The sequence below is a fragment of the Prionailurus viverrinus genome, chromosome E1, assembly GCF_022837055.1.
Source record: "Prionailurus viverrinus isolate Anna chromosome E1, UM_Priviv_1.0, whole genome shotgun sequence".
NCBI lineage: Eukaryota > Metazoa > Chordata > Mammalia > Carnivora > Felidae > Prionailurus > Prionailurus viverrinus.
In genome coordinates, this window is record NC_062574.1 from 34,796,447 (window position 1) to 34,820,875 (window position 24,429).

General features: G+C 60.8%; 1 protein-coding gene across 5 annotated transcripts in view; it reads right to left on the reverse strand.

Annotated features, from left to right (window-relative positions):
* The window catches only part of CACNA1G (calcium voltage-gated channel subunit alpha1 G), a 61,309-nt gene extending 39,880 nt beyond the window's left edge, over positions 1-21,429 (reverse strand). For all 5 annotated transcript variants that reach the window (XM_047833489.1, XM_047833487.1, XM_047833488.1 and 2 more), the window contains exons 1-9: positions 21,109-21,429; positions 13,963-14,074; positions 13,735-13,868; positions 13,172-13,269; positions 10,929-11,088; positions 10,133-10,433; positions 9,874-9,966; positions 7,158-7,941; positions 4,614-4,990 (exon numbers count right to left, since the gene is read on the reverse strand). In XM_047833489.1, the coding sequence (XP_047689445.1) occupies positions 4,614-4,990; positions 7,158-7,941; positions 9,874-9,966; positions 10,133-10,433; positions 10,929-11,088; positions 13,172-13,269; positions 13,735-13,868; positions 13,963-14,074; positions 21,109-21,350 (2,301 nt within the window). In that variant the 5' untranslated portion in view covers positions 21,351-21,429. The remainder of the gene's footprint in view (positions 1-4,613; positions 4,991-7,157; positions 7,942-9,873; positions 9,967-10,132; positions 10,434-10,928; positions 11,089-13,171; positions 13,270-13,734; positions 13,869-13,962; positions 14,075-21,108) is intronic.
* Positions 21,430-24,429: the final 3,000 nt, after the last annotated feature.

Below are 24,429 nucleotides of genomic sequence, written 5' to 3' on the forward strand. Positions count from 1 at the left end.
CAGAATCCCAAAGGAGTCTGTGAATCCCTTCAAAGTTAAGACCTGCCACATCTGGATTTCCACCCCCCACCCCCACCCCACTCCACCCCCAACTTCCCTTGCCTTGAACAGCTGACCTCACTCACTTATAAATAGAAACCCTCCCTGGACATGTATCTAGAGTGACAGGATGGGTCCAGAGTCTGAGCAACGAACAGGATCGTCACCTGCCCTGTCCTCTGCTGGCCCGAAAGGCAGTCTACTCTGGACCCTGCCTCTCTCTCTCGTTGGCAGCCCAGAGACCCACTGGGCCACATGCCCCTCCCCCACCTCTCTGTTGTCCCTCCTCTAGAATGTGAAGTTAACCTCTGCCCTCAGCACCCCGGAGTTAGGAAAGGGGTGATTAGGAAGCTCCTATGTCCCCAAGACCCCCTCTCCGCACCACCCCCACTCCTCCTGGAGCAGCTTGGCCCCAGGGCAGACGCCGGCAGAGACAGACTCTCTTCTGAGCTCCAGCAGCCTGCTAGGTACGCCCCAGGATGGCCCACGGATGCCTTGTACGCAACGTCCTGCAGCCCCAATCTGCTCAAGGCCCAGTGCTCCCACCCTAAGCAGAAACCTGGGTCTTGTCCTTGCTGTGTCCTCCCCCCCAAATCTCCAGTTGGTGTCGAGTCCTGCAGATTCGGCCACCTGCCAGCTGTCCCCGGCCCTCTTCCCTCCACTTCCAAAGACAGAGATGTATGAACCGTTTGGACCACTGCAGTAGCCCTCTCCTTGGCCGCCCTGCTTCCTGTCTCCCCTTCTTGGCTCCACAGAATGTCTACTGATAGAGCACAAACCTGCTTGTATCACTGACCCGCTTAAAACATTTCTGGGGAACCTATCACCTTCAAGAAGAAACTCCTTCCTATCCCTCTCAGGACCTGGCCCTGAATTTTTTTCCAAACTGGTCTCTTGTCACTTGTCCATCCCGGCCCCCAGCCTGTGCCCCACTCATTCTGAACTCCTCACAAATCTCTCAGTTTTGGTGTTTGGTGCCCCTGACCCCTCCCCCCGTCTTGTGCCCTACACCCTCCCCCCCTTTTGCTGGCTACCCCTCGCTCTTCCTGCAGACTCTGCTCCCAGATCACATCCTGCGCGGGGCTCTCCCTGAATCCCTTCCCTGGTCTGGATCCCAGACTACTCTGCACGTCTGTCTCTGAGCACATACTGCATCAAGTAAATATGACTGTTCACTTGCCGATGACCTCTCTGAGAGGAAGAAAGCAGTGTCCTAGGCCCAGTGTGTGTACGTCTCTTCCCGACCCCACAGTCAGTGACATCATGCTGCTAGCTTGACATGGGTCATGGTGACAGCATTTACACCATGGTAATTGGTCAACACTATAAACACCACAAATCAAGATGTTTTTCCCCAACTCGGATGCACAGGAAATGTGTGTGGGAGGGAAGGAGGGAGGAAGGAAGGAAGGAAGGAAGGAAGGAAGGAAGGATGGAAGGATGGCTGGATGGATGGAAGGAGAGGGGGAGGGATGGAAGGAGAGAGGACAGGATGGATAATTCACAATAAGTTCGTTGCTCCATATTCTGCTGTCTCATGGATGGGGCACACGCACGCTTGTCCTCCATCAGGTGACACTTCCATCCTCAAGTCACATTCTTGCTCCCTTCTCAGTGTCCCATGTCCTTGTCCTCCTCACCAGTCCCTCTGGGAGAAACAGTTCTGCGGGTCTCACCAGCCAGTGGGTGAAGGGGTGGGGGAAGCAGGAGGCCATGGATAGCGTGGGGCCTACCTTGGGTTGGGTATGACAAAATGGGGGCTTCCTCTGTTGGTAGAGAGGGGCAGGAGGGCGTCACCATCCCTGGCAGGAACACCGAGTGGGGGGTAAGGTAGGTGACAGTGGGAGAGGACAGGCCTGGGGAGGGCAGCAGCCATGGGCGGGGAAGAGGGCTGGGCCCCTTGCTGGGGATCCCCAATACCGGGATCCTCTCCTGACCAATACCAGGGTCCATGGACATGGTCGCCTCGTTCAGGGTGCTGCAGGGAGACCACGAGTCACTGTGGCTCCTCTCCTCTGTTGCCACATCCCCTCAGGTGCCCCCCCAACTTTGTTCCTCACCTGGTTCCCCTCTCCCTGTCTGGGAGGCTCCATTTGAGCCTGTGTCCCGAGCCCTGCAACCCCTCTCTGCATCTCTGTCTCTGTCACCCCGATGTCTCTGTGCCTCCATCTGTCTGTCTCGTCCCCGAATGTCCATCGCCCCCTCCGTAGCTCTGTCCCTCTTGTCCCTGCATCTCCGTCCTCCCGTCTTCGTGCCTGCCTCTCTCCCCCCAGGTCTTCGTCTTGCTCTCTGGGACCCCCTCTCCCGGTCTCCGTCTCCCTCTGAGTCTCTGTCTCTCTGCCCCCGCATCTCCTCACCCCCCTCCCGGCCCCCCTCCGCCTGCTCAGGCTCCGAGGCGCAGATGGCGGGACGTTCACGCCGCAGTGCCTGCAAGCACAGGGCCGTGGCTGCTTCTGGGACTTCTTCCCCGGCCCCTGAGGCTGCAGAGAGCAGTCAGTCATCTGCCCGGCCTGCTGGGGACTCCCACTCACCCCTGTGGGGCCCGCACAGCGACCAGGTACTGAGACAGACCCCTCCCGGGAGCAGACGCTGCGCCACCACCAGGGGGGACCCCCTGCCGCTGAGGGCTTGGTGGGGGGTGCCCCCTGCTTTCCTCAGGGACTTGGGCAAGGAGATGCTGCAGGCACCCCTGACGGATGGCTTTTATTTCCCACCCAAGGGGGTGTCCTTCTTGACGTCTAACCGAAAGGCTTCCTGCTGCCGCTTCATCGGCCCTCGGTCTCCGTGACTCAGCTTCTCCTCAGCGCGGTCAAAGCCTCCGCCAGCAGCGTCCGCTAGGGCACGTGGCGGGATGCAGCGCCCCCCAAGGAGAGGGACACCTGACCAGGGCTAGAACTGGGGGGAGGGAGGGGAGGCTGAGGTCCAGGCTCACGGAGCCGGGGTAACGGGAGGTCAGGGGCTGCCCTCACCAGCCTGGCCGAGTGGAGCACCTCTCCCCAGGGGGCCGGCTGAGCGGGCGTGTGCACACACACCATGCCCCGTGCGCCCAGACACAACACGCCTACCACAGTGCCGTACTCCCCACCTGCTGGAGCCGCAGCCGGCGTCCTGCCCCCTCCCCGCACGTCACCTCCAAAAAGAGGGAATCTGGCATAGCCACCTGGGGGGAGGGGGAGCCCTGAGGCAGGAGGAAGGGGTGCCAACATGGTGTGACGGTGATGGAGGCGGGGCTGGGGCCGGCGTGCCCCTGGCTGGACAGGGCAGCTGGGTTAGGCGCTGAGCGTGCACCACGTGAAAAGGCACGGAGGTCGGCAGGGTTGGGGAGGGGGCTCTGATCCCCCTGAAAAGTGACCGTCTCATATCAGCTCCAGCCCTGGCTTGCACCCAGACCCTCCGTCCCCCTCCGCCATGAGCACCACCTGGCCCGTGTGGCCAGCACCTGCCCCGTCCCTACCCCCTCCACACACCCCTTCAGTTCTGTATCAGGAAAGGTCAAGTTCTGGCGGCCCAGTCCCCTGCCCGAGTCTCCGGGAGGCAGGAGCACCCAGGAAAGAGCACAGAAGGGCCTGGAGGAACACCTGCCTCCCTCCTTTCCCGAGAATCAGCCAAGGGGGGTGACCCGGAAGGCCAAACCGGGACTAAGGGCCACCTTCTGGAAGGAGCCCTGTTGGGAGGCCCGGCCCCAGTCAGCGCGGGGGGTCGAGGGCAGGGGTGGGGGTCCCCCAGATCACCCTTCGCATACTTGCACAGCCCTGGGAGTGAGAACAGCCACCTCCCGTTCGGCCCAGATCCCATCTGCTCGCAGCCATCAGCCTCACGACACAAGCCTGCTCCCTCTTCCACATGACAGCCCTTCAAATATTTGAAGACAGCTCGCCTGTCCCCGCTGAGCCTCCTCTTCTCCTGACTAAACATCCCGGTTCTTAGAACGATTCCTCAAACGCGATGGTTTCAAGTCTCTTCAGCATGCTGGGCGTTCTCATCCACCCAGCCGCCCCACTCACAGCAAGGCTCCCGGAATGGAGGCCGGGAGCAGATGGCCTCCCTCCCTACCAGCCGGGCCTCAGCTCCACCAAGGCGCCGCCACCGACCCTCTCCTCCTAGCCCCTACCTGCTGCCAGTCGGTCACACTCCCAGTTACTGAGTCAGGTGGATGCTGGGGGGGACCCAGCACTGGGCTGGGGGATCCCCCAACACCTTCTCTCCCTTCTGTGTCTTCTCCAAAGACCCAAATCTCTTCCAACGACTTGTCCCTCCAGAGAGGCCTTACCCACACCTGAGGCTCCTCACTCACTCACATCCCTCAAAGTCCACCTCCTCTGGGAAGCCTTCCCAGATAGAACAGGCTCAGCTCAGACCCTGCCCCTGCCCTGGGGCCACCTCCAAACACACAGACTGCGTGGCATTCATCGGTTTTCACCGTCCAAAGTCCCCACACATTGGTGTACCTCCTTCCTGTCCTCCTCCCCGCCATCAGGCTAGCAGCATGGAGAGGAAATGGGACCCGGGGGCGGGAGGGGAGGAAGGCAGAGGGTCTCCAGGTCCAGGGCCCGTGCCCTTGCACACGCCCCTACCTGTTCATGGTACTCGATGCCCATGCTGAGGGTGTTGACCAGGATAGCAATCATGATTCCCCGACCAAAGTACTTGCTGTCCACGATCTTCCGGAAAGTGTCACAGATCAGCCTCCAGAAGGCCAGCACAGAGTTGGGCTCTGCGTCCAGCCCTAGACTCTGTCGGTGCCGGCTGTGAGGGTCCTGGAGATCACCGTGCTGGGCATCTTGTGTGAGCTCATAAACTGCCTCGCTGTCTGAGTCAGGCATCTCGTGGCCGGTGAGCTCCACCTGCCCTGCCCCCGCCCGGGCACAGTAGGGGCAGCTGTCTGGGCCACAGGCTCCACTGTCCGCCTTCAAGCAAGGGCTGGAGATCTTGCAAGAGCTTTGGCAGGCGCCTGGGACAACAGGAGGGTAGAGGTTAGAGGCTGCTGGGTTTCCTACGTGGGGCGGCCCTTCCCTCACAGCACATATAAAATGAGTTAGGTGGGGCGCCTGGGTGGCTCAGTCGGTTAAGCGTCCGATTTTGGCTCAGGTCATGATCTCACGGTCTGTGAGTTCGAGCCCCGCGTCGGGCCCTGTGCTGACAGCTCAGAGCCTGGAGCCTGCTTCAGATTCTGTGTCTCCCTCTCTCTCTCTGCCCCTCCCCTGCTCATGCTCTGTCTCTCGATGTCTCAAAAATAAATAAAAATATTAAAATAAAACGAGTTAGGAAGTTAGGGGTTCTTTCAATGGTGGGGGTTCTAGGCACTTCATGGGCTAGGAGTACTTAGTGCCGGCAGTGTGGACAGTCCTGAGCAACAGAATGCCCCCAAATACCGATAGCATTCTACTGACAGTCATTGTTGGGTGTCCTGGGCTTTGGCAGGTGGCCTTGATGTCCTCTGAGGTCCTGGGCAGCTCTCCTGTCCTGGGAGCCTTTAGCAAGGAGCCTAGACCATCTCTCCTTCCCGTGAAAGCCAGCCCTGCACCAGCACTGCTCTGAGTAGCATTTTCCAAGGGATCCTTATGACACACACCCGCAGATGTGTGCTCACATACACACACACACACACCGGACACACGCACGCACGTGCACTGGCCATTTGCATACACACATGTACTGTGTGCATATACGTACTGTTTGGGAACCACACACACCTGCACAGCCGACCACGAGCATGCACAGATACATGCACGTTATACAATGCACACGTGGGCACGCGTCCTGACCAGACAGGGGCACCGCCCTTGCGTGTGCACCCATTCGACTACACATTATCAGACACACGTGTACACAGACACGCACGAACATCAAACACGTGCATGCACATGCCCACATACACACACTGGACGCCTTCCTGCACACACACATGCACATACATACACGCCAGACCGCACACGCTCATGCACACAGTGACCTATCCCAAGACGCCAATCAACGTCCATTTAAATTGGCTTTGATCATAGAATCTGAGAGCTGAAGGGCACCTCGGAGGGCACGCAGGGAAAGCACGTACGTGAAGTGAATGTGCCTAGCTCGGGGCCCAGCCCCTAGTAAGCACCCAATAACATTCCCCCTTCTGACTGCACCCAGGAAGGTTCGCCAGCAACCGTGGTGGCCCCCGCCCTGCCTTCTACACAGGACGGAGCTGAGACACACATGCACGTGACTGGCTTACGTCCCATGGCAGGGTAGCGGAAAAGCTGGCACGGGCACCGTTCGCACGGCATTCCGCACCGGCACCTTCCTGTCCCAGCCCACGTTCCCGCATGACTCCCACACGTATCCCACTGCTCCCACGTGCCACAGCCTTCCCGAATCCCAGGTCCTGGGCTTCGGCTGCAGTGCGTCTGTCTTCGGAGGAGGGCCCGCCACCCCTGTCTGACGGGGGGGACGCCTACAGGCAGGGAGTGTCTCACTTCCCCTGTGACGCTGGGTGTTCCTCCCACCAGACTAGCAACCCCCTGAGAACTTCCTGCTCCGGGCCCCCGGTCTCCCTGTGGGGAGGGAATGAAAGTCGTGTTTACAAGTCTCCTTAGCAGGGGGGTGGGGGTGGGGGGCAATGCTGGCCACAGTCACACATCATTGCCCCTCTGGGCCTCACAATGTAGTGTGTGGGCCTCAGCGTCAGATGGTCCTGAGGTCACCCCTCCCCAGTGGCACAACCTTGGGCAAGTCAAGCAACCTCTTCGAGCCTCCTTGTCCTCATCAGTAGAATGGGGACAAGAAGAAAGCTTAGCATCTACACTGTTGAGAGGATCCGATGGGATTCCGCCCGCAGAGCATGGGACAGGCACTCAGCAATCGGTCGACACCCGTTGACCTCACAGAGCAGAGCAGATCGGGTGCTCGTTACGTGATCGATATTGTTCCCATTACAACGCGGGAATTAAGATTCCCGTTTTAGCAGATGAGGCCATTAGGGCTCAAAGACGCGACGGGACGGCTCGAAGGTCCCAAGGCCTCAAGTGGCAGAACGGAAATCAGAGGCCTGTCCTTGGGACGCCAGGCCCCCAACCCTCTCCGGGACCCCACCTGGCCCCCGGGCAAGGGTCCCAGCATGCCCCACCCAGAGCGCTCACCTGTGCTCTGTGTCTCGAGCAGCTTGTGCATGGAGCTGTAGGGCCCGGGCGGGATGTTGAGGCTGGTGAGGGTGGGGGGTCCGGAGGTGGGGGCCGCCTCCACTAGCGCCTTCTCCTTGAGCATCTCTGGGGGAGGGCTGGTGTGCACCGTGGGGTACACCTTCCCGCTGCCCACGGTCCTGCCCGACGCCTCGGACGGCGACCTGGGAGGGGGTGCCTGACAGCGGACTGGCTCCAGGCGGCAGTCGGCGTGGTAGAAGCTGTGTACGGACTCTGCGCCCCCCGGGGGGCCCCCGGAGAGGGCGGGCGTCGAGGGCGGTGGCAGCATCAGCCGGCGGGCCCCGTTGGCATCCCTGTCCTGGATCTCCGGGCTGGCCCGGGGGGCCCGCAGCGTCCCGTTGCCCAGGTGGTAGTGGTGGTGATGGTGGTGGTGGTGGTGAACCAGGTGGTGGACAGACGGACGGCGGTGGGAGCGAGAGCAGCTGCCGCCGGGCTGGGGCTCCTGGCCGCCGCGCGGCACCGGGCTGCTGAGCAGCCCGGCCCGCACACCCGCCGCCCGGGAGACCTGGGCCAGCCTGCGGGCCGCTTTACGGAGGACGTACACCAGGTACTTCAACAGCTCCTCGTAGCAGCTGCCTGGCTCCGAGAAGCTGGCCAGGGTGCTGGCATTGGACAGGAAGCGCACGCGCTGCTCCCGCATCAGCTGGCTCTCCCGCTGCTTGGTCTCTGAGAACTGCGTGGCGATCACCACCAGGCACAGGTTGATCATGAAGAAGGAGCCCACCTGTTGGGGTGGGGACAGGAAGAGGAGATATCCTGAAGAAAAGGGCACCGCTGCCGTGGCCGCGTACCCCCGTGCCTCTCCCCTCCCCCAGCCGGGAAATGGCCCGGACCCTGACCCCTGCAGGCTAGCCAGGCTGCCGCTCTTGAACTCGCCCGCGCTCCCTCGTCCCCCACCTCCCTGCCTCAGTTTCTCCGGGACTCCTGGATGGCATCGCTGGGACAACAATCCAGAATGAAGGAAATGAATATTTATGGTGACAAGGCAGATTTTTTTTTTTTTCTAGATTGTGTCCTAGTAATTATGATAATTAGCTTCACTAGTATGATTCCAGAGAGCTGTTTGGAAGATTCTTCACGGAGAGTGTGGGTGGAAACTAGGCCCCTTACCTCCCTGTCTGCTTCCGTCCCCTCCCCCCAGCCCAGGGAGAGAAGCACAGTGAGAAGACCACGCTTCTCAGAGGTGCTGGCCTCACTCCGCAGGTGGCAGGTGATGGTGGGGGAGGGGACGAGGCCCCAGGCGTGGCCCCCCTTCCACATGCAGGGGCGGCAGGGATAGCCTGGAGGGTTTGCTTTTTCTCAGAGCCTCTGCCTGTCACCAAGAGCTGCCTTAGTCTGTCTCCACCTCTCTCTGGAGATTGTCCTAAATCCTGAGTAGATTTTTTTTTTTTTACGATGTTTACTTATTTTTGAGACACAGAGAGAGACATAGCATGAGTGGGGGAGGGGCAGAGAGATGGAGGGAGACACAGAATCCAAAGCAGGCTCCAGGTTCTGAGCTGTCAGCACAGAGCCCGACACGGGGCTCGAACTCACGAGCTGTGAGATCGTGACCTGAGCCGAAGTCGGACGCTGAGCCAACTGAGCCACCCAGGCGCCCCAGTCCCGAGTAGATCTTAATCTCCGTCTTCGTCTCTTTCTCTCCATATCTGTCCCTCCCTCTCTGGCTCTGTCACTGGCCTCTTGGTGACATGGAGAAGGGCTGGACTTGGAGTCCGTAGCTAGGCTCAGCGTTCTCATTTAGGAGGTGGGACCACACCCTCTCCACTCCACCACCCCCCCCCCCGCCGCCCCCCGCCACAGGGCACTATGAGGATTAAGCAGGTAGCAGATGTCACAGCACACATCAACCCCAACGCCCGCCCAGCGAGATTAATCCATGGCACCCACAAAGCCCGTGATGGGGACAGACAAATGAAGACAAGTGGGTTTCCTCTCTATAAAATAGAGATGATAACAGGACCGTGGTGAGGATTCGATGCACCAGCACAGAAAAAGTGCTTAGAGCAGGACTGGCGCAGAGTAAATGCTCAATAAATATTAGCTGTAAGTAGTAGCAGTTTAATTATTAACTATGAATGCTGGTGACTAAAACTATTAAATATTGCTACTTTTGCCTCTGCTTTCTGCCCTCAGGAAGCCTTGGGATTTCTGAGCTGGAAGGAACAAGAGGTCAGGCACTGTTTCTCAACACAGGGTGATGGGAACGGGGGGTGGTAACAGTCCTCTGTTTGGGGGACAGTCATTTCAGGATGTTTGCCAGCTCTCCCCAGCCCCCCAACAAAACGCCAGCGGTGCTCCCCTAGACCCAGTAGGAAACAGGACCACCCTTTGCTATTTCCAAATGCCCCCTGAGAGAGGTGATGCCAGCTTGGGTTGAGAATCGCCCTTTTTACTGAGGCCTAAAGTGGGGCTGGAGGCCTCATGGGGAATGACGTTGCCAGAGGTCGTAAGTGGTAGTAAGTGATAGAACCCAGCCTCGACCTTGGATTTCCTCCTGACTCCTCATGACAGGTGCCCTCTCTCTCTGCCTGCCTCTCTATGGGACCCGTCCTGAGAGCCAGAACTTCAGACCCAGGAGGCCTTCCCCTCTCTGGGCGCCCCACCCTGTGTCCCCAGGATCCCTCATCCCCACAGGGGCCCAAGGAGCACTCACGATGATGAGGAGGATGAAGTAGATAAAGTTGTAGAAGGAATGAGCATCCATCACGAAGTACATGATGTCGACCCAGCCCTCCAGCGTGATGACCTGGGGAGAGTGCAGAGGGACAGGCTGGTTTGGGGCCCCCTAAAGCCTCCTGCGGCCCCCTCGGAGGCCCCGACCCCATCCCAGCCCTGAGGACGGCTGCTCTGAGGCCAGACTGCATCCTGGCGCTTGCACTCTGGGGAACCTGCCCGTGCCCAGGCCGCCCCACCTGGAAGATGGCAATCCAGGCATAGCCGATGTTGTCAAAGTTGATGGCGCCCTTGAAGGGGTTGTGCTCCCCTGCGGAGCAGTTGGTGTAGTACTGGTTCCAGTTGACGCAAGTGGTGTTGCTGGAGCTGTTGTAGGCCTCGTAGTCCAGGCCGCAGGGGGGGCCGCCGCCACCCTCCCCGCGCAGCGTGGGCACACTCCTGCACGAGCGCATGCCATTCTCCCGCGGCTGGGAGCAGATGAAGGGGTTCTCGTCCTCATTCTCCGTCTGGTAGTAGCGCTCCAGGTCCACGCTCAGGGGGCTGCAGAGGGGACAGGGAGGAGCTGGGGGCGGGGGGCCTCCAGGGAGAGGGCCCAGGACGGACGAGCCGCGTGGGCGCGCTGAGACCCGCAGGGTGAGCAAGGCAGGGGGCAGAGCCGGGCACGCACCAGGCAGGGGCAGGGGCCTGTGGGTGTAGGTTGGAGGGCACCAGGAGTGTGCGGACTGAGTGTGCAACTCCAGAGTCGGGCTGATGGAAGGTTACGTCCCAGACGGATGGTTTTCCCACGCGGCTGCACATGAGGCTCATTGTGGAGCCTGTGCGGCTCCCCACGCCCATGCTGAACCCCAGACGGAGGAAATCAGAGTCTGTGGGGGGCGGGACCCAGGCTGCAGGGACTCCAATGCATAGCCAAGTTTGAGAACCAGACATGGCACCGGTGTGAGGACGGAAATGTCAACGGCAACGGGGACTGAGGTCGGCCCCCCCCCTCCCCGCAACCACTCGCAGGTCACGCCCACTCTGGGCAACACTCACAGGCTGAAATTCTCCGGCAGGAAGCACCGGTTACGAAGGAGCCCTGCCCACAGCTGGACGCCAACGATGCCGAAGATGAAGAAGACGAAGAAGCAGAGCAGCAAGACGTTGCCCAGCATGGGCAGTGTGTCCAGCAGCAGCGTGACAAGGATGCGCATGCCTGTGGGGCAGAAGCCACGCTGGGGGGGGCGGGGCAGGCAGCACTCCCACAGGAGGCCCTTCGGGGCTTCCGGGGCACAGACAGCCGGCTCAAGCTGGCGGGGAGACCGGTAGACGCCTCTAACTCCACCGGCAGCCCCGGCAGCCCCCAGCCCCTGCCCACTACCCGTCTTGGCCCATCCGTAGTAATCAGGGCACGGTACCACCAAGGATGAGACACAGAGATGGAGGTTTCCAGAGCTCTCTCCTGCACTGCTCCCCACCTAACTCCCCACATCATCTCAGCTTACAGAGGAGGATCGAGGATGCCCAGAGGACTGACATGACTTGTCCAGCATCACAGAGCTGCCCAGCTTTCTGTCCCTGGATCCTACCCCCCAACACACACACACACACACACACACACACATACACACACACACTCTTCTCCTACTTCCTTCTCTCACCCAACACAGTCACCTGACCTTTCTAAGTTATCACCACTGTAGTCACTGGGGAAACTGAGGCAGGGAACTCCAGGAGGGACATCAGCTGACAGGCTCTCACTCTGAGAGCCATCCCTTCAGCAGGAGTCCAGATGCCCCCGAGCTTCACCATGGTTCTGAGCCCCCTGCCCCTAGTCCATTCTCTGCTTGATACAGATCCCCACATCGGGACGCGAGGAGACACAAGGCCATCTTTCCAAGTGGCCATCAATTAACAAGTCCCTCTGCAGGAACAGCCACCACAGCTGTGCCCCAACAAGCCTTGTTGGAGATACTGCCCTCCCTCCCCATTCCAGGTCTGGGACCACCCCCACATGGTCTGAACCAACCTCCGGGCCATTAAGCCCTTGTTAAGCACACAGACCTCTAATGACCGGTTTGACCTCCAAAGTGCCACTCGTGGCCCCCTGCCCCTCCAGGGAAAAAGCTTCTAAGCAGCAGCCAATTAACCCTCTTGGTGACTGCAGCCGCCCTGCCCAGACATTCTGGCCCGGACTTCTCACTCAGTCCCTCACCACCACCACCACCCCCGCCCCCAGCCCTCCAGCCCCATCCTCCTTCGGCTCCTCTGTGCTCCAACTGAGATCAATTCCTCAGGGTTTGCATTAAGGGAATTACACCGGTGGTTAGACAGCGGCCTATAAATCTGCCAGCCATCACCTGGGGTGGGAGCGGGGGTGATAGCCTGTCCCTCGTCCAGAACTTCCGTTAACACTAACACCCCAGCACACCGAGCAGCTCTGCCCACCCGAAAGCAGCCGCATCTCATACACACACACACACACACACACACACGCACGCGCACATGCGCACGCACACACGCACGCACCGCACCGCACAGGGGGCTGCTGCTACCTCAGGCGCAGAAACCCCCAAACATGCCCCTACCCCTCATTTCTGGAACTGCAGTGGAGACCATTTGCAGCTTGTGTAGGTTGGGGAGTTGCATAGGGGGCCTGAGTAAGAGTGGGGGGGGGTGGCAGGATGTAGGGGGAGCTAGGGCTGCCAAAGCTTGGCTGGCTCGGGAAACCAATGCGGTTTAATTTAGATAATGGTCCCGGCAGTCAGTTGCGGCAGTGGGTTGGAAGGGAGTGGGAAGGAGGAAGGGGACACAGGCGGAGCATGAGACATGGAGTGGCCTTGCTTTGAGAGAAGTCATGCTCGGTGTGGCCAGTGTGGGCTCACCAATGAGAACCAGACTGCGTGAGAGGCCGTTCTGGCTAGAAAAGGCCATTACACTTTGTCCCCACTCCTCCCGGCCTACCGGCCTCTCCTCATTCCCACTCTCCACCCCCCTTCCGCTTCAGGGAGTGATCTTTTAGCTGAAGGGAGGGGTCATCTGAGACTGACCCCAAATCAGTCTGAAACAAGGGGGAGGGTCTTTCCCACTAACTCTCCCAGTGCCACAGCCAGGTGTGGGGGCTCCATTCGGCTCCAGGGGCCCTGGTTCCCCCACCCCCATCCTGAGCCCTTATCTGATGAGGTCTGCCTCAGAACACCAGGCCTACGAGTGGTCAGAAGGTAGGGGTGGGGTCTGGGGGTTCCATATTTCCTCTTGGGGTTCCCTGTGCAGGGGCTGAGAGCCAAGGGGTCACTCACTGGGCACCCGGTTAATGGCCCTGAGCGGTCGCAGCACACGGACTGTCCTGACAGCTGAGAAGCTGACGTTCTGAAGGTCCAGCGAATACTCCAGCATCCTGCAGGGAGGGGCCCAAAGGGAGGCCCTTTGAGTCTGAGGCCGCCGTGGGGGTCAAAAGAGGTCAATGAGGAATCCTGCTGCGGTGGGGCAGCACAGCCTCTGACCCCTCCCCCACCTCCGCCAAGGGGCCCTGAAGAGCCGGCTCTCTGTCTGGGGGCAAGGCCACCCCCAAGCCAAGGACAGCTCCCCATCAGAGAATAAACAGAGGAGGGGATGGATTCAGGGGCCATGGAATTCAGAAGTACAGGCTCGAGTGTCACAGGCACGGTCTCGCCCACCAAGACCGTCCAGACTCGAGGGTCCGGACAGCCTCGGACCCTTAGTGGACAGCCAAAGAGAAAGCATCGTTCTAAGTGGGCTGGGCAGGGGCCGGGGGTGGGGGCAGTGCTGGGGCCTAGAACCCTGGCCCTGGGGTCGGGGCTGATCTGGTCATTGCTCTCCCACCTCCAGCCCAGGCCCTCACCCTGCAATGACGATGAAGAAATCAAGCCGGTTCCAAGTGTCTCCCAGGTAACACTTTTTCCCGAAGATGCCCAAGGCCACCATCTTCACCACCATCTCCACGGCGAAGAAGGCAAAGATGAAGTCATCGAAGGCCTGACGTGGGGACAAGAGGTTTTGGAAACTGAGAAGGGGGAGGGGAAACCCCCTCCCCCCCCCGCCCCTGCCCGCCCCACGCACACACACTCACCTGCAGGATCCGGCAACGCTGCGAGTCACAGGCGATGTCCTCACATGGCCGGAACATGCCCAGGGTCACACAGTTGAGAAGGATAACCAACATGCTGATGCGCTCAAACCAGGTATCCAGGCGGTCAAGGAAACAGCTGGCCGGGGCTGGAGCCGCGCCCGCGCCTCGTGCCCCGCACCTGCCCTTGCGCCTCCCGCTCCATGACCCCCACCCCCCCAATCTGAGGTGGAGCCAGGTGCGAAGGGAGGACCCCGGCTCACATGTCTGACCGACCTCAGGTCCGGGCCCACCTTGGCCATCACCCCACTGGACCCAGACTCCTCGGCGGTGCAGTAGGAAAAGCCACAAATACCCTGACTATTTGCACAAGCCACTCGGGGGATAAAATCGATCGAGCTTGTGGAAATGCCAGACACTGAGAGTGTGCTGCTGAATCTGAATCCTATTCTCCCTACCTCACGGGGAAGATGTGAGAAGCAAATGAGATAATGTATGTGAATGTGTGACACAAACCTAAAGTCGGATTATGCCTGCCTTACAGTTTACCAAGCACCTTCACGCCATGCCACATCTGAGGCTCGCAACAGCCCCGTGACGTAGCGGGGGTAGACCATTTCCTTCCCCAGAACCCAAGCACCCGGAGGCCCAGAGGGCCAAAGTCATGTGCTGAAGGTCACGGGAGAAGCCAGGATGAGACTGAGGTGTCCAAGTCCCCCATCTGGGAGACTTGTTTCCATAGTTGCCCAGGCCTGTGGGGGAGGGGTCAGGACCGTCCTGGCACCAGACAGACAGGCGGAACTAAACAACAGGGTCCTTCACCACAACACGGCCTCAGCCTGCCTCTCCCACCACCCACCAGCCCCCTGGCCTCCCGAAGCCCTCGGACGCCTCCAAACACACTCACGCATTTAAGTAACGAGGACCCACTCCACATCAGGCCCTGTGCTAGACAGAAGTCCCCAGCCCACACAGAGTAGAACGTACCCTGCACACACAGGCCCTGAGTCTTTTCCACATAGCGGGTTTTATTAAGGGACTCACTTCCAGCCCATCAACAGGAGGATGTACAAAGCGGCTTCTGGACCTTAGAAGGTTCTGGACACCAGACTGACAAAGAAGTGAGCCAGCATCCTATTCTTCTCAAAGACAATGCAGAGTGGGGGAAACAAAGAGGCTAGAAAGGAGGAGAGAGTGGAGACTGGGCGGAGGAGGGGCCTCGGGGCTGGAGGTGAGGAGGGTGTCATGGCGGCCCATGGCATGACCCACGAAGCCAGACTATGGGGCGCAAAGGGCCTATAGCAGGTGGAATCTTCCTGTCAGGGCCCCACTTCTGGAGTGAGAAGGCTCTGTCAGGGAACCCCAGTGCTTTCCTCCCAGCTGGTCCCAGCCACCGCTCCCCAGCTCCATCTTGAGGCTCAGGCCACCCCACTCTGCAACGGCCCGCCATGCCCTCAATCCCCCCTCCCAGGCCTCCTCTGCCACCCAGGCGGTTTGCCTTCACATCCCTGCCCACTGACAGGCACCCACGTGGGCAGAGGCACTACAGTTTCCCCTGCCTCCACCTCCTCCTCACAAGAATAAGAGTAAAAAAAAAAAAAAAAAACCAAAAAAAAATAGTTCTAGGTTTTTGGGGTAAGTAGATGGACAAGGTAAATAAAGAGTCCTCTGTTTCCATGGAGCTGTTTTCCAGAGTGGAGCCTGAGCCCAATGGATCTCTCCCCAGAATGGGGTCAGCCAGGGGTCACCTTGGAAAAAGGAGGATAGGGAGGGAGCTCTCTGAGGGTGATTATCGGGAAAGAGCAGGACACAATTACCCTCAAGAACCGGTCTGCCCGCCCCGAGCTACCCCCTCCTGTCCTCGGCAGAAAGGGACCCATTTGAGCAGTTACCTCCACAAGGGGGAATGTGGGTAGTTCTGCTGGGAAAAGCTCCTGGAACACCTGTTTGGACCCCTCCAATGGCAGTGACTCCACCAAGCCATCTGTGCACTAGTCTTGTCTCCCTTGCTGAGGCAGGCACACTCTGATTTTACAGCTCGAACGAAGCTTATAGTAGTGCCTGTCCCGTAGTCGATGGTCAATGCATTGGGAAAATGAATGAATGAATGAATGAATGAATCAAGCAAGCAAGCAAGCAATCTCCCTGCTTAGAAACCGGGTGTATCTCCCCATTCATGTCTTCCTGCCTTGTCTGCCTCAACAGTGATAAATTGATAACTTGGGGTGGGCGTGGGGGGAGTGAGGGGCAGAAGTGACACCACAGAGGAGCTGGGACTCCTGTCCCCACCTTACACATGCTCACACTGGGGCCTCTTATAGCTAGATTCTACCTCCAAATAACCCCATCTCCAGCTCTTAACCACAGAAACCCCCCTGGCAATTTAGCTTTACTCCCAGGTACATCCTGTCTGCTCTCTACCTTCCCCTTTCCCTTCAGGGAAATGTAAACGGACAAGGGAAGACACCAAAGCAGGGGGAAATTTGGGACAATCTGAACTGGGAAGTAATCAGTGGGGATGGGGGTCTTTCACCCTTCTCAGGGTAGGGCTTGTTTCCTTGGGAACATGGCCTTATGTCACTGTGTGATGTTCCTCTGTTGCCATAACAACAGGAGGATGTGTCACCAGGTGGTGTGGATTTGTTGCTATGGCAACTAAAAGGGACCCCTCACACATGAACTCCCCTTAGCCAGACTGCTGTCTTGTCCTCATGCAGGGAAGGGAAAGCAAGAGGACCCACAGGTTATCAGGTTGGGGGGAAACCATGTGACGAATCCCCATGGCAACCAAGGGAACGGGGGACACTGGTTGCCATAGTGACTATGAGAGACCTGTGCGGTCACATGTCTACTGTTGCTATGGTGACTGTCCGGGCTGGAGTGGATCCCAAAGGGGGAGGTGGGTAGGAGAGGGGAGGCTTTCTTCTCCCCACAGCCCACCATCAAAAGCAGAGAAAAAGGAAATGGCAGGGCGAGGAAACACACTTCCATCCCTCCTCCTCCAGGAGGGAGAACTGGAGCATGTTATCTGCCCAACTGAGTCCTCTCCGTGGGGCTTTATCTAGTGCCCTTGCCTAGCCTGGCAGCTGTAAGGGAGAGGGGGGTGGGTAGAGGAGGGAGGAGGGGGGGCACCTCCAGGGGCACGTGGGGGCCCGGGTGTGACTGAGAAGGGAAGCAGGCCCTCCAGCGGCCCCCCTTCCCAACTGGGGCCTGGAGATCTGAGACTGCGCAGCACTGAGGAGGAGATGGGCCTGGACCCAGGAATCCTGGCCCCCCCAGTATGAGTTGGGAAGGTGGGATCCTAGTCTGGTCCACCCTATGAGAGGCTGGCGTCTATAGGAAACGGCACTCCCAGGGGGTAGGGTGGGAGACGGGGGCTCGGCCATGTGGCTGGCACTGGGCAGGCCGAAAGGGGGATTCCCTCCAGCCAAGCCCCCACTCCCACAGCCCGTTCCCCAGTGGTCTCCTGCGCTCCAGCCTGTGGGCGTGCAGGGAGAGAGGTTTCCAGCTGAACTGAAAACTGAAGCCCAAAGAAAGGCAGCCGGCCCCACCCAGAGACAGAGACGTGAGACCCAGAGACACAAGAGAGAGCCGGCCTGTTGGAATCTTTGGAAGGGGAAATAGGCCAGAAATCTGATTCAAATGTCTGTGACTGTGTGTGTGTGTGTGTGTGTGTGTGTGCGCGCGCGCGCGCGCACACACACGTGTGAGTAGTTGTGTCTGTCGCCACCCTGGCTGAGGCAGGCAGGGTGGGGTGAGGGCTGGGGCGGGAGCAGGCGAGGGGTGAGGGGGGGTTGAGTGGTGGGGGTAATCCCAGGAATGGCTCCAGCTGGCACCATGGGTGATGGGGAGTCCCCCAACAGTTCTGTGGAGTAGAATGGGTGTGTGACCCGGAAGGAAGGTGGGCCTGGGGCAGAAGGAGTGCTAGGGGATGCTCTGCCCTCCCCAGTCCTGTCCCATTCCCCAGCCTCAACCTTCCTACCCAGAACCCCTCTGGAGAGTCTGGAGTTTTAAAATGAGACGAGGGAATTGGTGAGGAGACAGGAAGAACACCCCCCTCCCGTTTCCTCTGAGGACCAAAATGGAGACTTCTCCCGAAGGTAAGAGACACAGGCAAACTTGGGGCACTGGGACAGTGGCAAGGAAAACTCCAGAAATCCCCGGTGCCCCCTCCCCTCCAGACACACACACTCAGACACACACACCGTGATGCAGTCACACACTCACGCTCACTTCTGGAAGCCATTAGGGCTCCTGCCTTTCGGGCCTCCCCCTTCTCCTTCCCCTACTCCTGGCAGGCTCCCTTCTCCCCCTCTGGCCCCCCTCCCACTCCCCCTCTCGGCATCCCAAATGCCAGCCTGTGATTTCCAAATGAGAAAAAGCTGTGCTGGGCTCTGAGCTTGGAGAAACTCCTACACAAACTTCCAGATGTGACACAACAGCCGGAGAGGGAATGCTCAGGATCTCCTTTCCGGGAGGGGCGCCACACTCCCTCACACTTCAAGAAACACACACTGGGAAGTCCAACATGCTCCCCTATAACCGGGGAGGAGGGGGCCCTTCTGATGTGAGTACCCCTGGTCTTCCCAGCACGTGCACTTCTGAGCCTCTCTTCCTTTTGCCGCCCTCCCCTCCCCCCAACACACACACACACACACACACACACACACCTTCCTACCTGGGTCTAAATCTCCTCTCTAGGAAACCTGGTGTCCTCAAGAGGCTCAAAAAGGAGGGGCTGAGAAAAATGCCAACAAAAGTGGAACTGGCTTCAGATAGTGGGGGAGGTGCCCCTATGTCCCTCAGACTCAGAGGTGCAGAGGACCTTGTGGAGTCAGGCGGAGGTGCACTGACACCAAAAAGAGAGAAGGGAAAGCCTGAGGTCCAGGAGTCAGCTCAGAGCCCACCGCCCCCACCCCCCGGCCATGAAAAGACAGGTTTCCCTTGACACTCAGGTGTGATGGGATTGGTGGGGCACGGCTTAGGCAGTTCCCTTGCCAAGACACTGTTCTCTCAGCCCATCCTCAGCCAACCCAGGCTTAGCGACTTGTCTAGACCCAGTGATGCCAATGCCCCACACCCCAGACTCCCACCACCCCAGGCGTAGGCCTGCTTTTCCATCCCCAAGACGAGCCCTGGGGTCCCACCTCTCTTCCCTCCTTCCAGCCCTCTCCACTTGCTCCCTCCCGGAGCCCCTCAAGGAAGGAATCTGCACCCAGACCATCCACTAGCACCTAGAGGTAGGGCAGGTGGGGAGATGCTGGCCCAGAGGTCTGGCTGTTTTAGAGGAAGAGGGGAGGCAAGGTCTCACTATCTCCCCTGGACCCCCAGGAGAAGGGAATGGTGCTTTCACTCCCCATTCCTGGAGAGGGCAGGTGGTGAGGGGTCGAGAGGAAGGATGTGCTGAGCTCATCCTCTCAGAGACATTTGTTCCCCAGGTCCCTCTCTGCCATGGAGAAAGGGGCCTCGGGGGTAGGGGAGGAGTCAGAGCTCTCTGAGACCTCCTACCTCTCTCTTTCGGCAGCTCAGAGAAAAAAGAAGAAGGGGCAAGCGATGGAGAGAGGGTGTCACGAGGGGGGCTTCCTAAAGACCCACGGAGTGTAGAGGATGGGGGTTGGGGGGGGACCCAAGCTCACATCCCTGCTTTGCGCACTAGAGGCAGCCGAACTGCAGAGTGAGGCGGCACCAGGCTCCCCCCCACACCTTCCCCAAAGCAGAGTCCCGGTTGGGCTCTCAGGGGTTACGAGGGAAACCTGAGGTCCCCCACCCTGGTGCAAAAGAGCCTCTGAGCCGGGAGGAAGGAGTCAGGAGAAGCTGTCAAGACCTGGGATAGCAGCACACCCCCCCCCCCTCCCCTTTCCTTCCGGCAGTGACGGGACCCACCCGGAGCCTGGAACCCGGCAGTAGTCAAGCAGCGCTTTGTGCTAGGAGCTGAGGAGAAGAGGCCAGGGGGGCAGGGGGGTTGGGGTCTCCCATGCCACCCCAGACCAGGCAGAGAACAGGGGGCAGTGCTAAATCTATCTCCCTGAAATGTGGGGATTGCATTCCACACACCCAGCCAAGGAGCAGACCCTCCGGGGTGCTGGACCCGAGTCTTCCTTAGGCGACCGGCTCACAGGCTCGCGGTTCCCCCAATACTTTCTTGGAGGGCTGCGGTCTCCCATACCTGCTCTGCCCTCAGGCGGGAGCACTCTGTGTTTGTGAAAGGGTAACTTGGACCCGTTCAATCCCATCCCCCGCTTGCCAAAGCACTGGCCACAGTCTTTCCCTCTACAAGAAAAAATCTAGCACAAAACTCCCCAACCCACCCTTAAGCACCCCGCACTGAATAAAGAATTGGGGAGGAAGGAGGCACTCCGGGCACTGGGCTCCAGCTGAAAGGGTCTCTGCTCCGGCTCTGGGGGCAGACAGCTTCCCCTTCACCACATCTTGTTCTCATTCTGCGCCCCTGACATCAGCCGCCGCCGGAATCTCCTTGTTGTCCCTCCAACCCGCGGGTGGGGGTGGGGGAGTTAGGACCCGGTCCCCGCCCCCCCACCCCCAACATCTCCCTCTGGGTCAGTAAAAACCTCAGCCTCAACGACCAGGTTGGGGGTGGGGATCAGACCCTAGAATCCACCTCAAACTTTGAAGCCGGTGGAGGTGGGGGGGCGGGCAGGAGGGAAACCCAGGAGATTGCAGTCCCCCTCCCCCGTCCCCGCAGCTTCCTCCCCACCCCACCCCCCAAAGTCGGAAACCAAACCCAGCTCGCTAACGGGCGGCGGGCGGAGTAGAGCTCCCAGGCTCCTGAAGCTTCCCACATCTGGAGGATGACGACCCTCCCCTGCCCACATCTGGAGAGCATCCAGCTACAAACCGGCGGGGCACGTCTCCTCTCTTTTCCTGGCCTGGATCCCAACCCCCCCGCCAAGGAGGACTGAGGTGTGTGTACCGAGGTGGGGCTCGTCTGGGGTATCAGCCAAACCTGCTCGCGGCTCCGCTCCCACTCTGAAGCCCCCTCCCTCCCTGAGCAGCGCCCCCCCCCCCCCACTCTCATCTGCCCACCTTCCAGGCTCACTTCTCCGACTCACCTGGCTTTCGGTCCCCTCCGGCGGCTCGGCCCGCCCCCCTGCGGACCCCCCAACCCGGCCGTCGTGCCCTGGAGGATATGGGTTACAGACCGTGCGGAGACACCAGCTCCGCGGGCGGCTGTCCTGGCTCAAGTAGAAGAAAACCACCGGGGCCAGCGCCGGGTACGGCAGCCCCTCCGCCTCGGAGTCCGCGCTGCCCGGGTCCTTTTCCGTCGACCCCGGCCCCGGCCGGCCCCCGGCCCCCGACAGGTCGTTGAGCCGCATGAAGCTCCGGGGCTGTCCTGACTCCTCGGTGCCCGCTCCATCCTCCTCCTCGTCCATCCTCTGGCCAGCCGGGGCCCCGGGCGGTCTCGAGAGGGGCGAGCGGCGCCCCTCAGAGGAGGTGTCCTCACGCAACCGGGGGGCCCCGGCGGGGGCGCATCTGGGGGGCTCTAGGGCGCAGGCTGAGCCCCCGGGAGGGCCAGTTCAGCCCAGCTCCCCCTGCCCGCAGGGGCATGCTGCCCGCGGGGCGCCGGGTCGCAGGGAAGCCCCGCCCGGCGCGAGTCCCGCTTCCCCAGGGCTCCTGGGGCCCCCCGGGCCAGCCGGCCGGCTCCCCCTCACTTTGTTCCGGCTTCTTCGCTTCGCGCCCAGGCTCCAGTCGCCCGATTCGGCGCTACCTTCGGCGAAGCGGCCGGGAGAGGGGGAGAGAGAAGGGGGTCGGAGAACAGGGGGTACGGGGGAGGGGCGCCCCCTCTTCCTGCGGCGCAGCTGGAGCAGGATCTAAGGGGTCAGCATCGTCCCGGCTCCGCGCCAGCGGCGGCGGGGGGGAGGGGAAGAAGGATCTCTTTGGGGGTGGGTTTGAAGGGGGTGGGGGGCGGCTCCTTCCTCCGCCCCGCGGCGGGCTCCCGGTCCGGGAGGGGCGGGGAGACGGTGGGGGGCCGTCCCGGGCGGGGGTGGAGGCGGAGATGCCGCCGCCGCAGCCGCCGCGGTGGCTGCCGCTGCCGTAGCTGTCGCCGGCGCCACTGCCTCCTCCTCCGGCCGAGACGCGGAGCGAGCGAGCGAAAGCGGCCGCGAGGAGCCCGGCGCACACCACAGCTGGATCCCTCACTCCAACTTCAAGCCTCGGCCCCGCCTCTCCCCAGCCAGCCTCGCAGCCAATCGCTGCGCGCCGCCGGCCCCGAGCCCCGCGCCCATTGGCGGGCCGCCGTGGCAGTGCGGGCGGGGACGCCGGGGGAGAGAACCACAGCTGGAATCCGGTTCCCACCCTGAAGCCCAGGACCGCCCCTCTCCCCTCCCCTTGCCCCTGGGTCCGCTCCCGAAGGCCAGAGCCAATTAGACGGCTACCCAGACCGAACCCATTTTCCTATTGGCCGCTGGGGTCTCTGGGACTCCCCTGGAGGGAGCCCCGGGGAATCAGAGTATTCGGCGCCGGGTCCCGGGATAGCGCTGCGGGCCCCGGGGCATCCTTTGTCCAAGACCCCTGAATTGGACCGCAGCCGGAGGGCGGGGCCCAGCTCTGGGCGGGCCTGGGCAGAAGAGAGGCTGGCGGCCGGGGCTGTGGGTGGTGACCAGGGTCCCCAGAGCGAAACCCTGGGTGTCCACCGGATTAATCGCCTACCCCTGGAGTCGAGCCCGGGAGCGCGACTGAAGAAGGGGAGGAGCGGAGTAGGATGTTCCGGGGGTAGGGGCTTCAGGCTTGGAGAAACAGGCGGAGCCTAGGAAAGTCCGGGGCAAGCAAGGTCTGGGCGTGGTTTCCACCAACCTCCTTATGTAGACCCCTCTCCCAGGTCCACTTCTGCGACGTTGACCCTGACCTTCTAACGCTAAGCCGCCGACCCTGACCTCAGGTCAACACTCCTGAGCTTCCTCCTCTCTGCCCCTAGGGATCCTTTGGAGGCTGTGGATCTCTCCCAGGGGCTTCGAGCTCGAACACGTGGCCCCAAACAGGTCAAGCCAGTCCCAGAGCCCAGGTCCCCAAGATCAGCTGAGGAGCAGAGAGAAGCTCCCTCGAAGGGACCTGCGGGGGCCTCCGGTGTGTGGGAGGGAGTGGAAGCACGGAGCTGGGCTTTGCTGGCTCTTGGCCTGCAAGGTCTTACCAACCTCCCACCCCGTGTCTCAGTTTTTCCCTCTCGAGTTCCAGTACGGCTGGGAAGGCAGCCGCAGGACAGGAGCTTCTCGAGGCTGCTCTCGGACACCTCTGCTACCGGGGGAGCGGGTCCTCGAGTGTCTGCAGCTCTCCACTCGCGCACACGCTCGTGTGCCCCGGGAACCTCGCCCCGCCCCACCTTCGCGAGTCCCCGGGCTCAGTCAGCTCCTGCTCCCTCTCACCGCCAGCGCCGCCCCAAAAGGCTGTAGGTGCCCGGGTGCAGAGCGCCGCGGGAGCGCTGGGCGCTGGAGCGAGGTGGGGCGGAGAGGGCGTCGAGCATTAGACGTCCGGAAAGCACTTCCCCACCTCTGGGAAGGTGGACACGGCGGCGGGACCAAGAAGGTCAGTCAGTGCTAGGTCCCGAGACTTCGGGGCGCTGACGCCACTGCGGAGAGGCAGAGGCGTGGACCGGATGATCTCCCGTCCCCGCCCCCCTCGCCCCCGAGCCACCCGAGCAGACCCCGCGTGCCTCCGGCCGCCCGGGGTGGGTGTCTCAGCCCCCTCGAGGGCGGGCTGCAGCGAGTGCAGTGGGGAGGCGCCGAGGGGTTGCAGCCTCTCGGGTTGCCCTTTCGCCAAATCCGGGCACCGAGTTGTGTAAATGAGGCCGAGCTCATTTGCATTGCATGCTAATGAGCAGATCCCTTAAGTGCCTTTCCCTCCTGGCGGGAGTCTCTGCTCTCATTCCGCGTGTGCCGCGCCAGGCTTGAACTCTCAGCGGTCTTCTGGGAGAGGGGCCTATTTATGGTTCACTCCACGTGTCTGACACCTTCATCCCTCCCGCAGGTCCGCAGTCTGCCTGGTCGGCCTGCCCTTCCCCCACAGCGTCAAGAAGCCCCAGGGCTGGCACCAGGACGTAGGGACTTTAATCATCCCCTCTTTGCAGAGGGTACAATGAGCCCAGAGAGGCTTGCCCAGCCCTGTGGTCAAGTTTCCTGGTGGTCAGCAGGTCCCACACCTCCATCCATCATCCAGGCCACCCCTGTCTCTGGGCTGAGCTCTATTCTAGAGCATACCCAGGAAGGTGGCAGGGTGTGGGGCAGACACATTTACCTCCCTGGCCTTGGGACCTGGGGTGACCTGCCCCCTAAAGCATCCTGATCCCTGGGTGGGGGCACCAGGGGACCCCGCCTCAGATGCTCTCTTAGCCTGAGTGGGTAAGGGGAGAAGGGAGGCAAGACCTACAGAGAAGGCAAAAAAAAGGGTGAAACCCTCTTTAACTCCTACCTTCCAAGTCTCAGCTCCACCATCACCTCCTCAGAATGGCCTTTTTCAGCA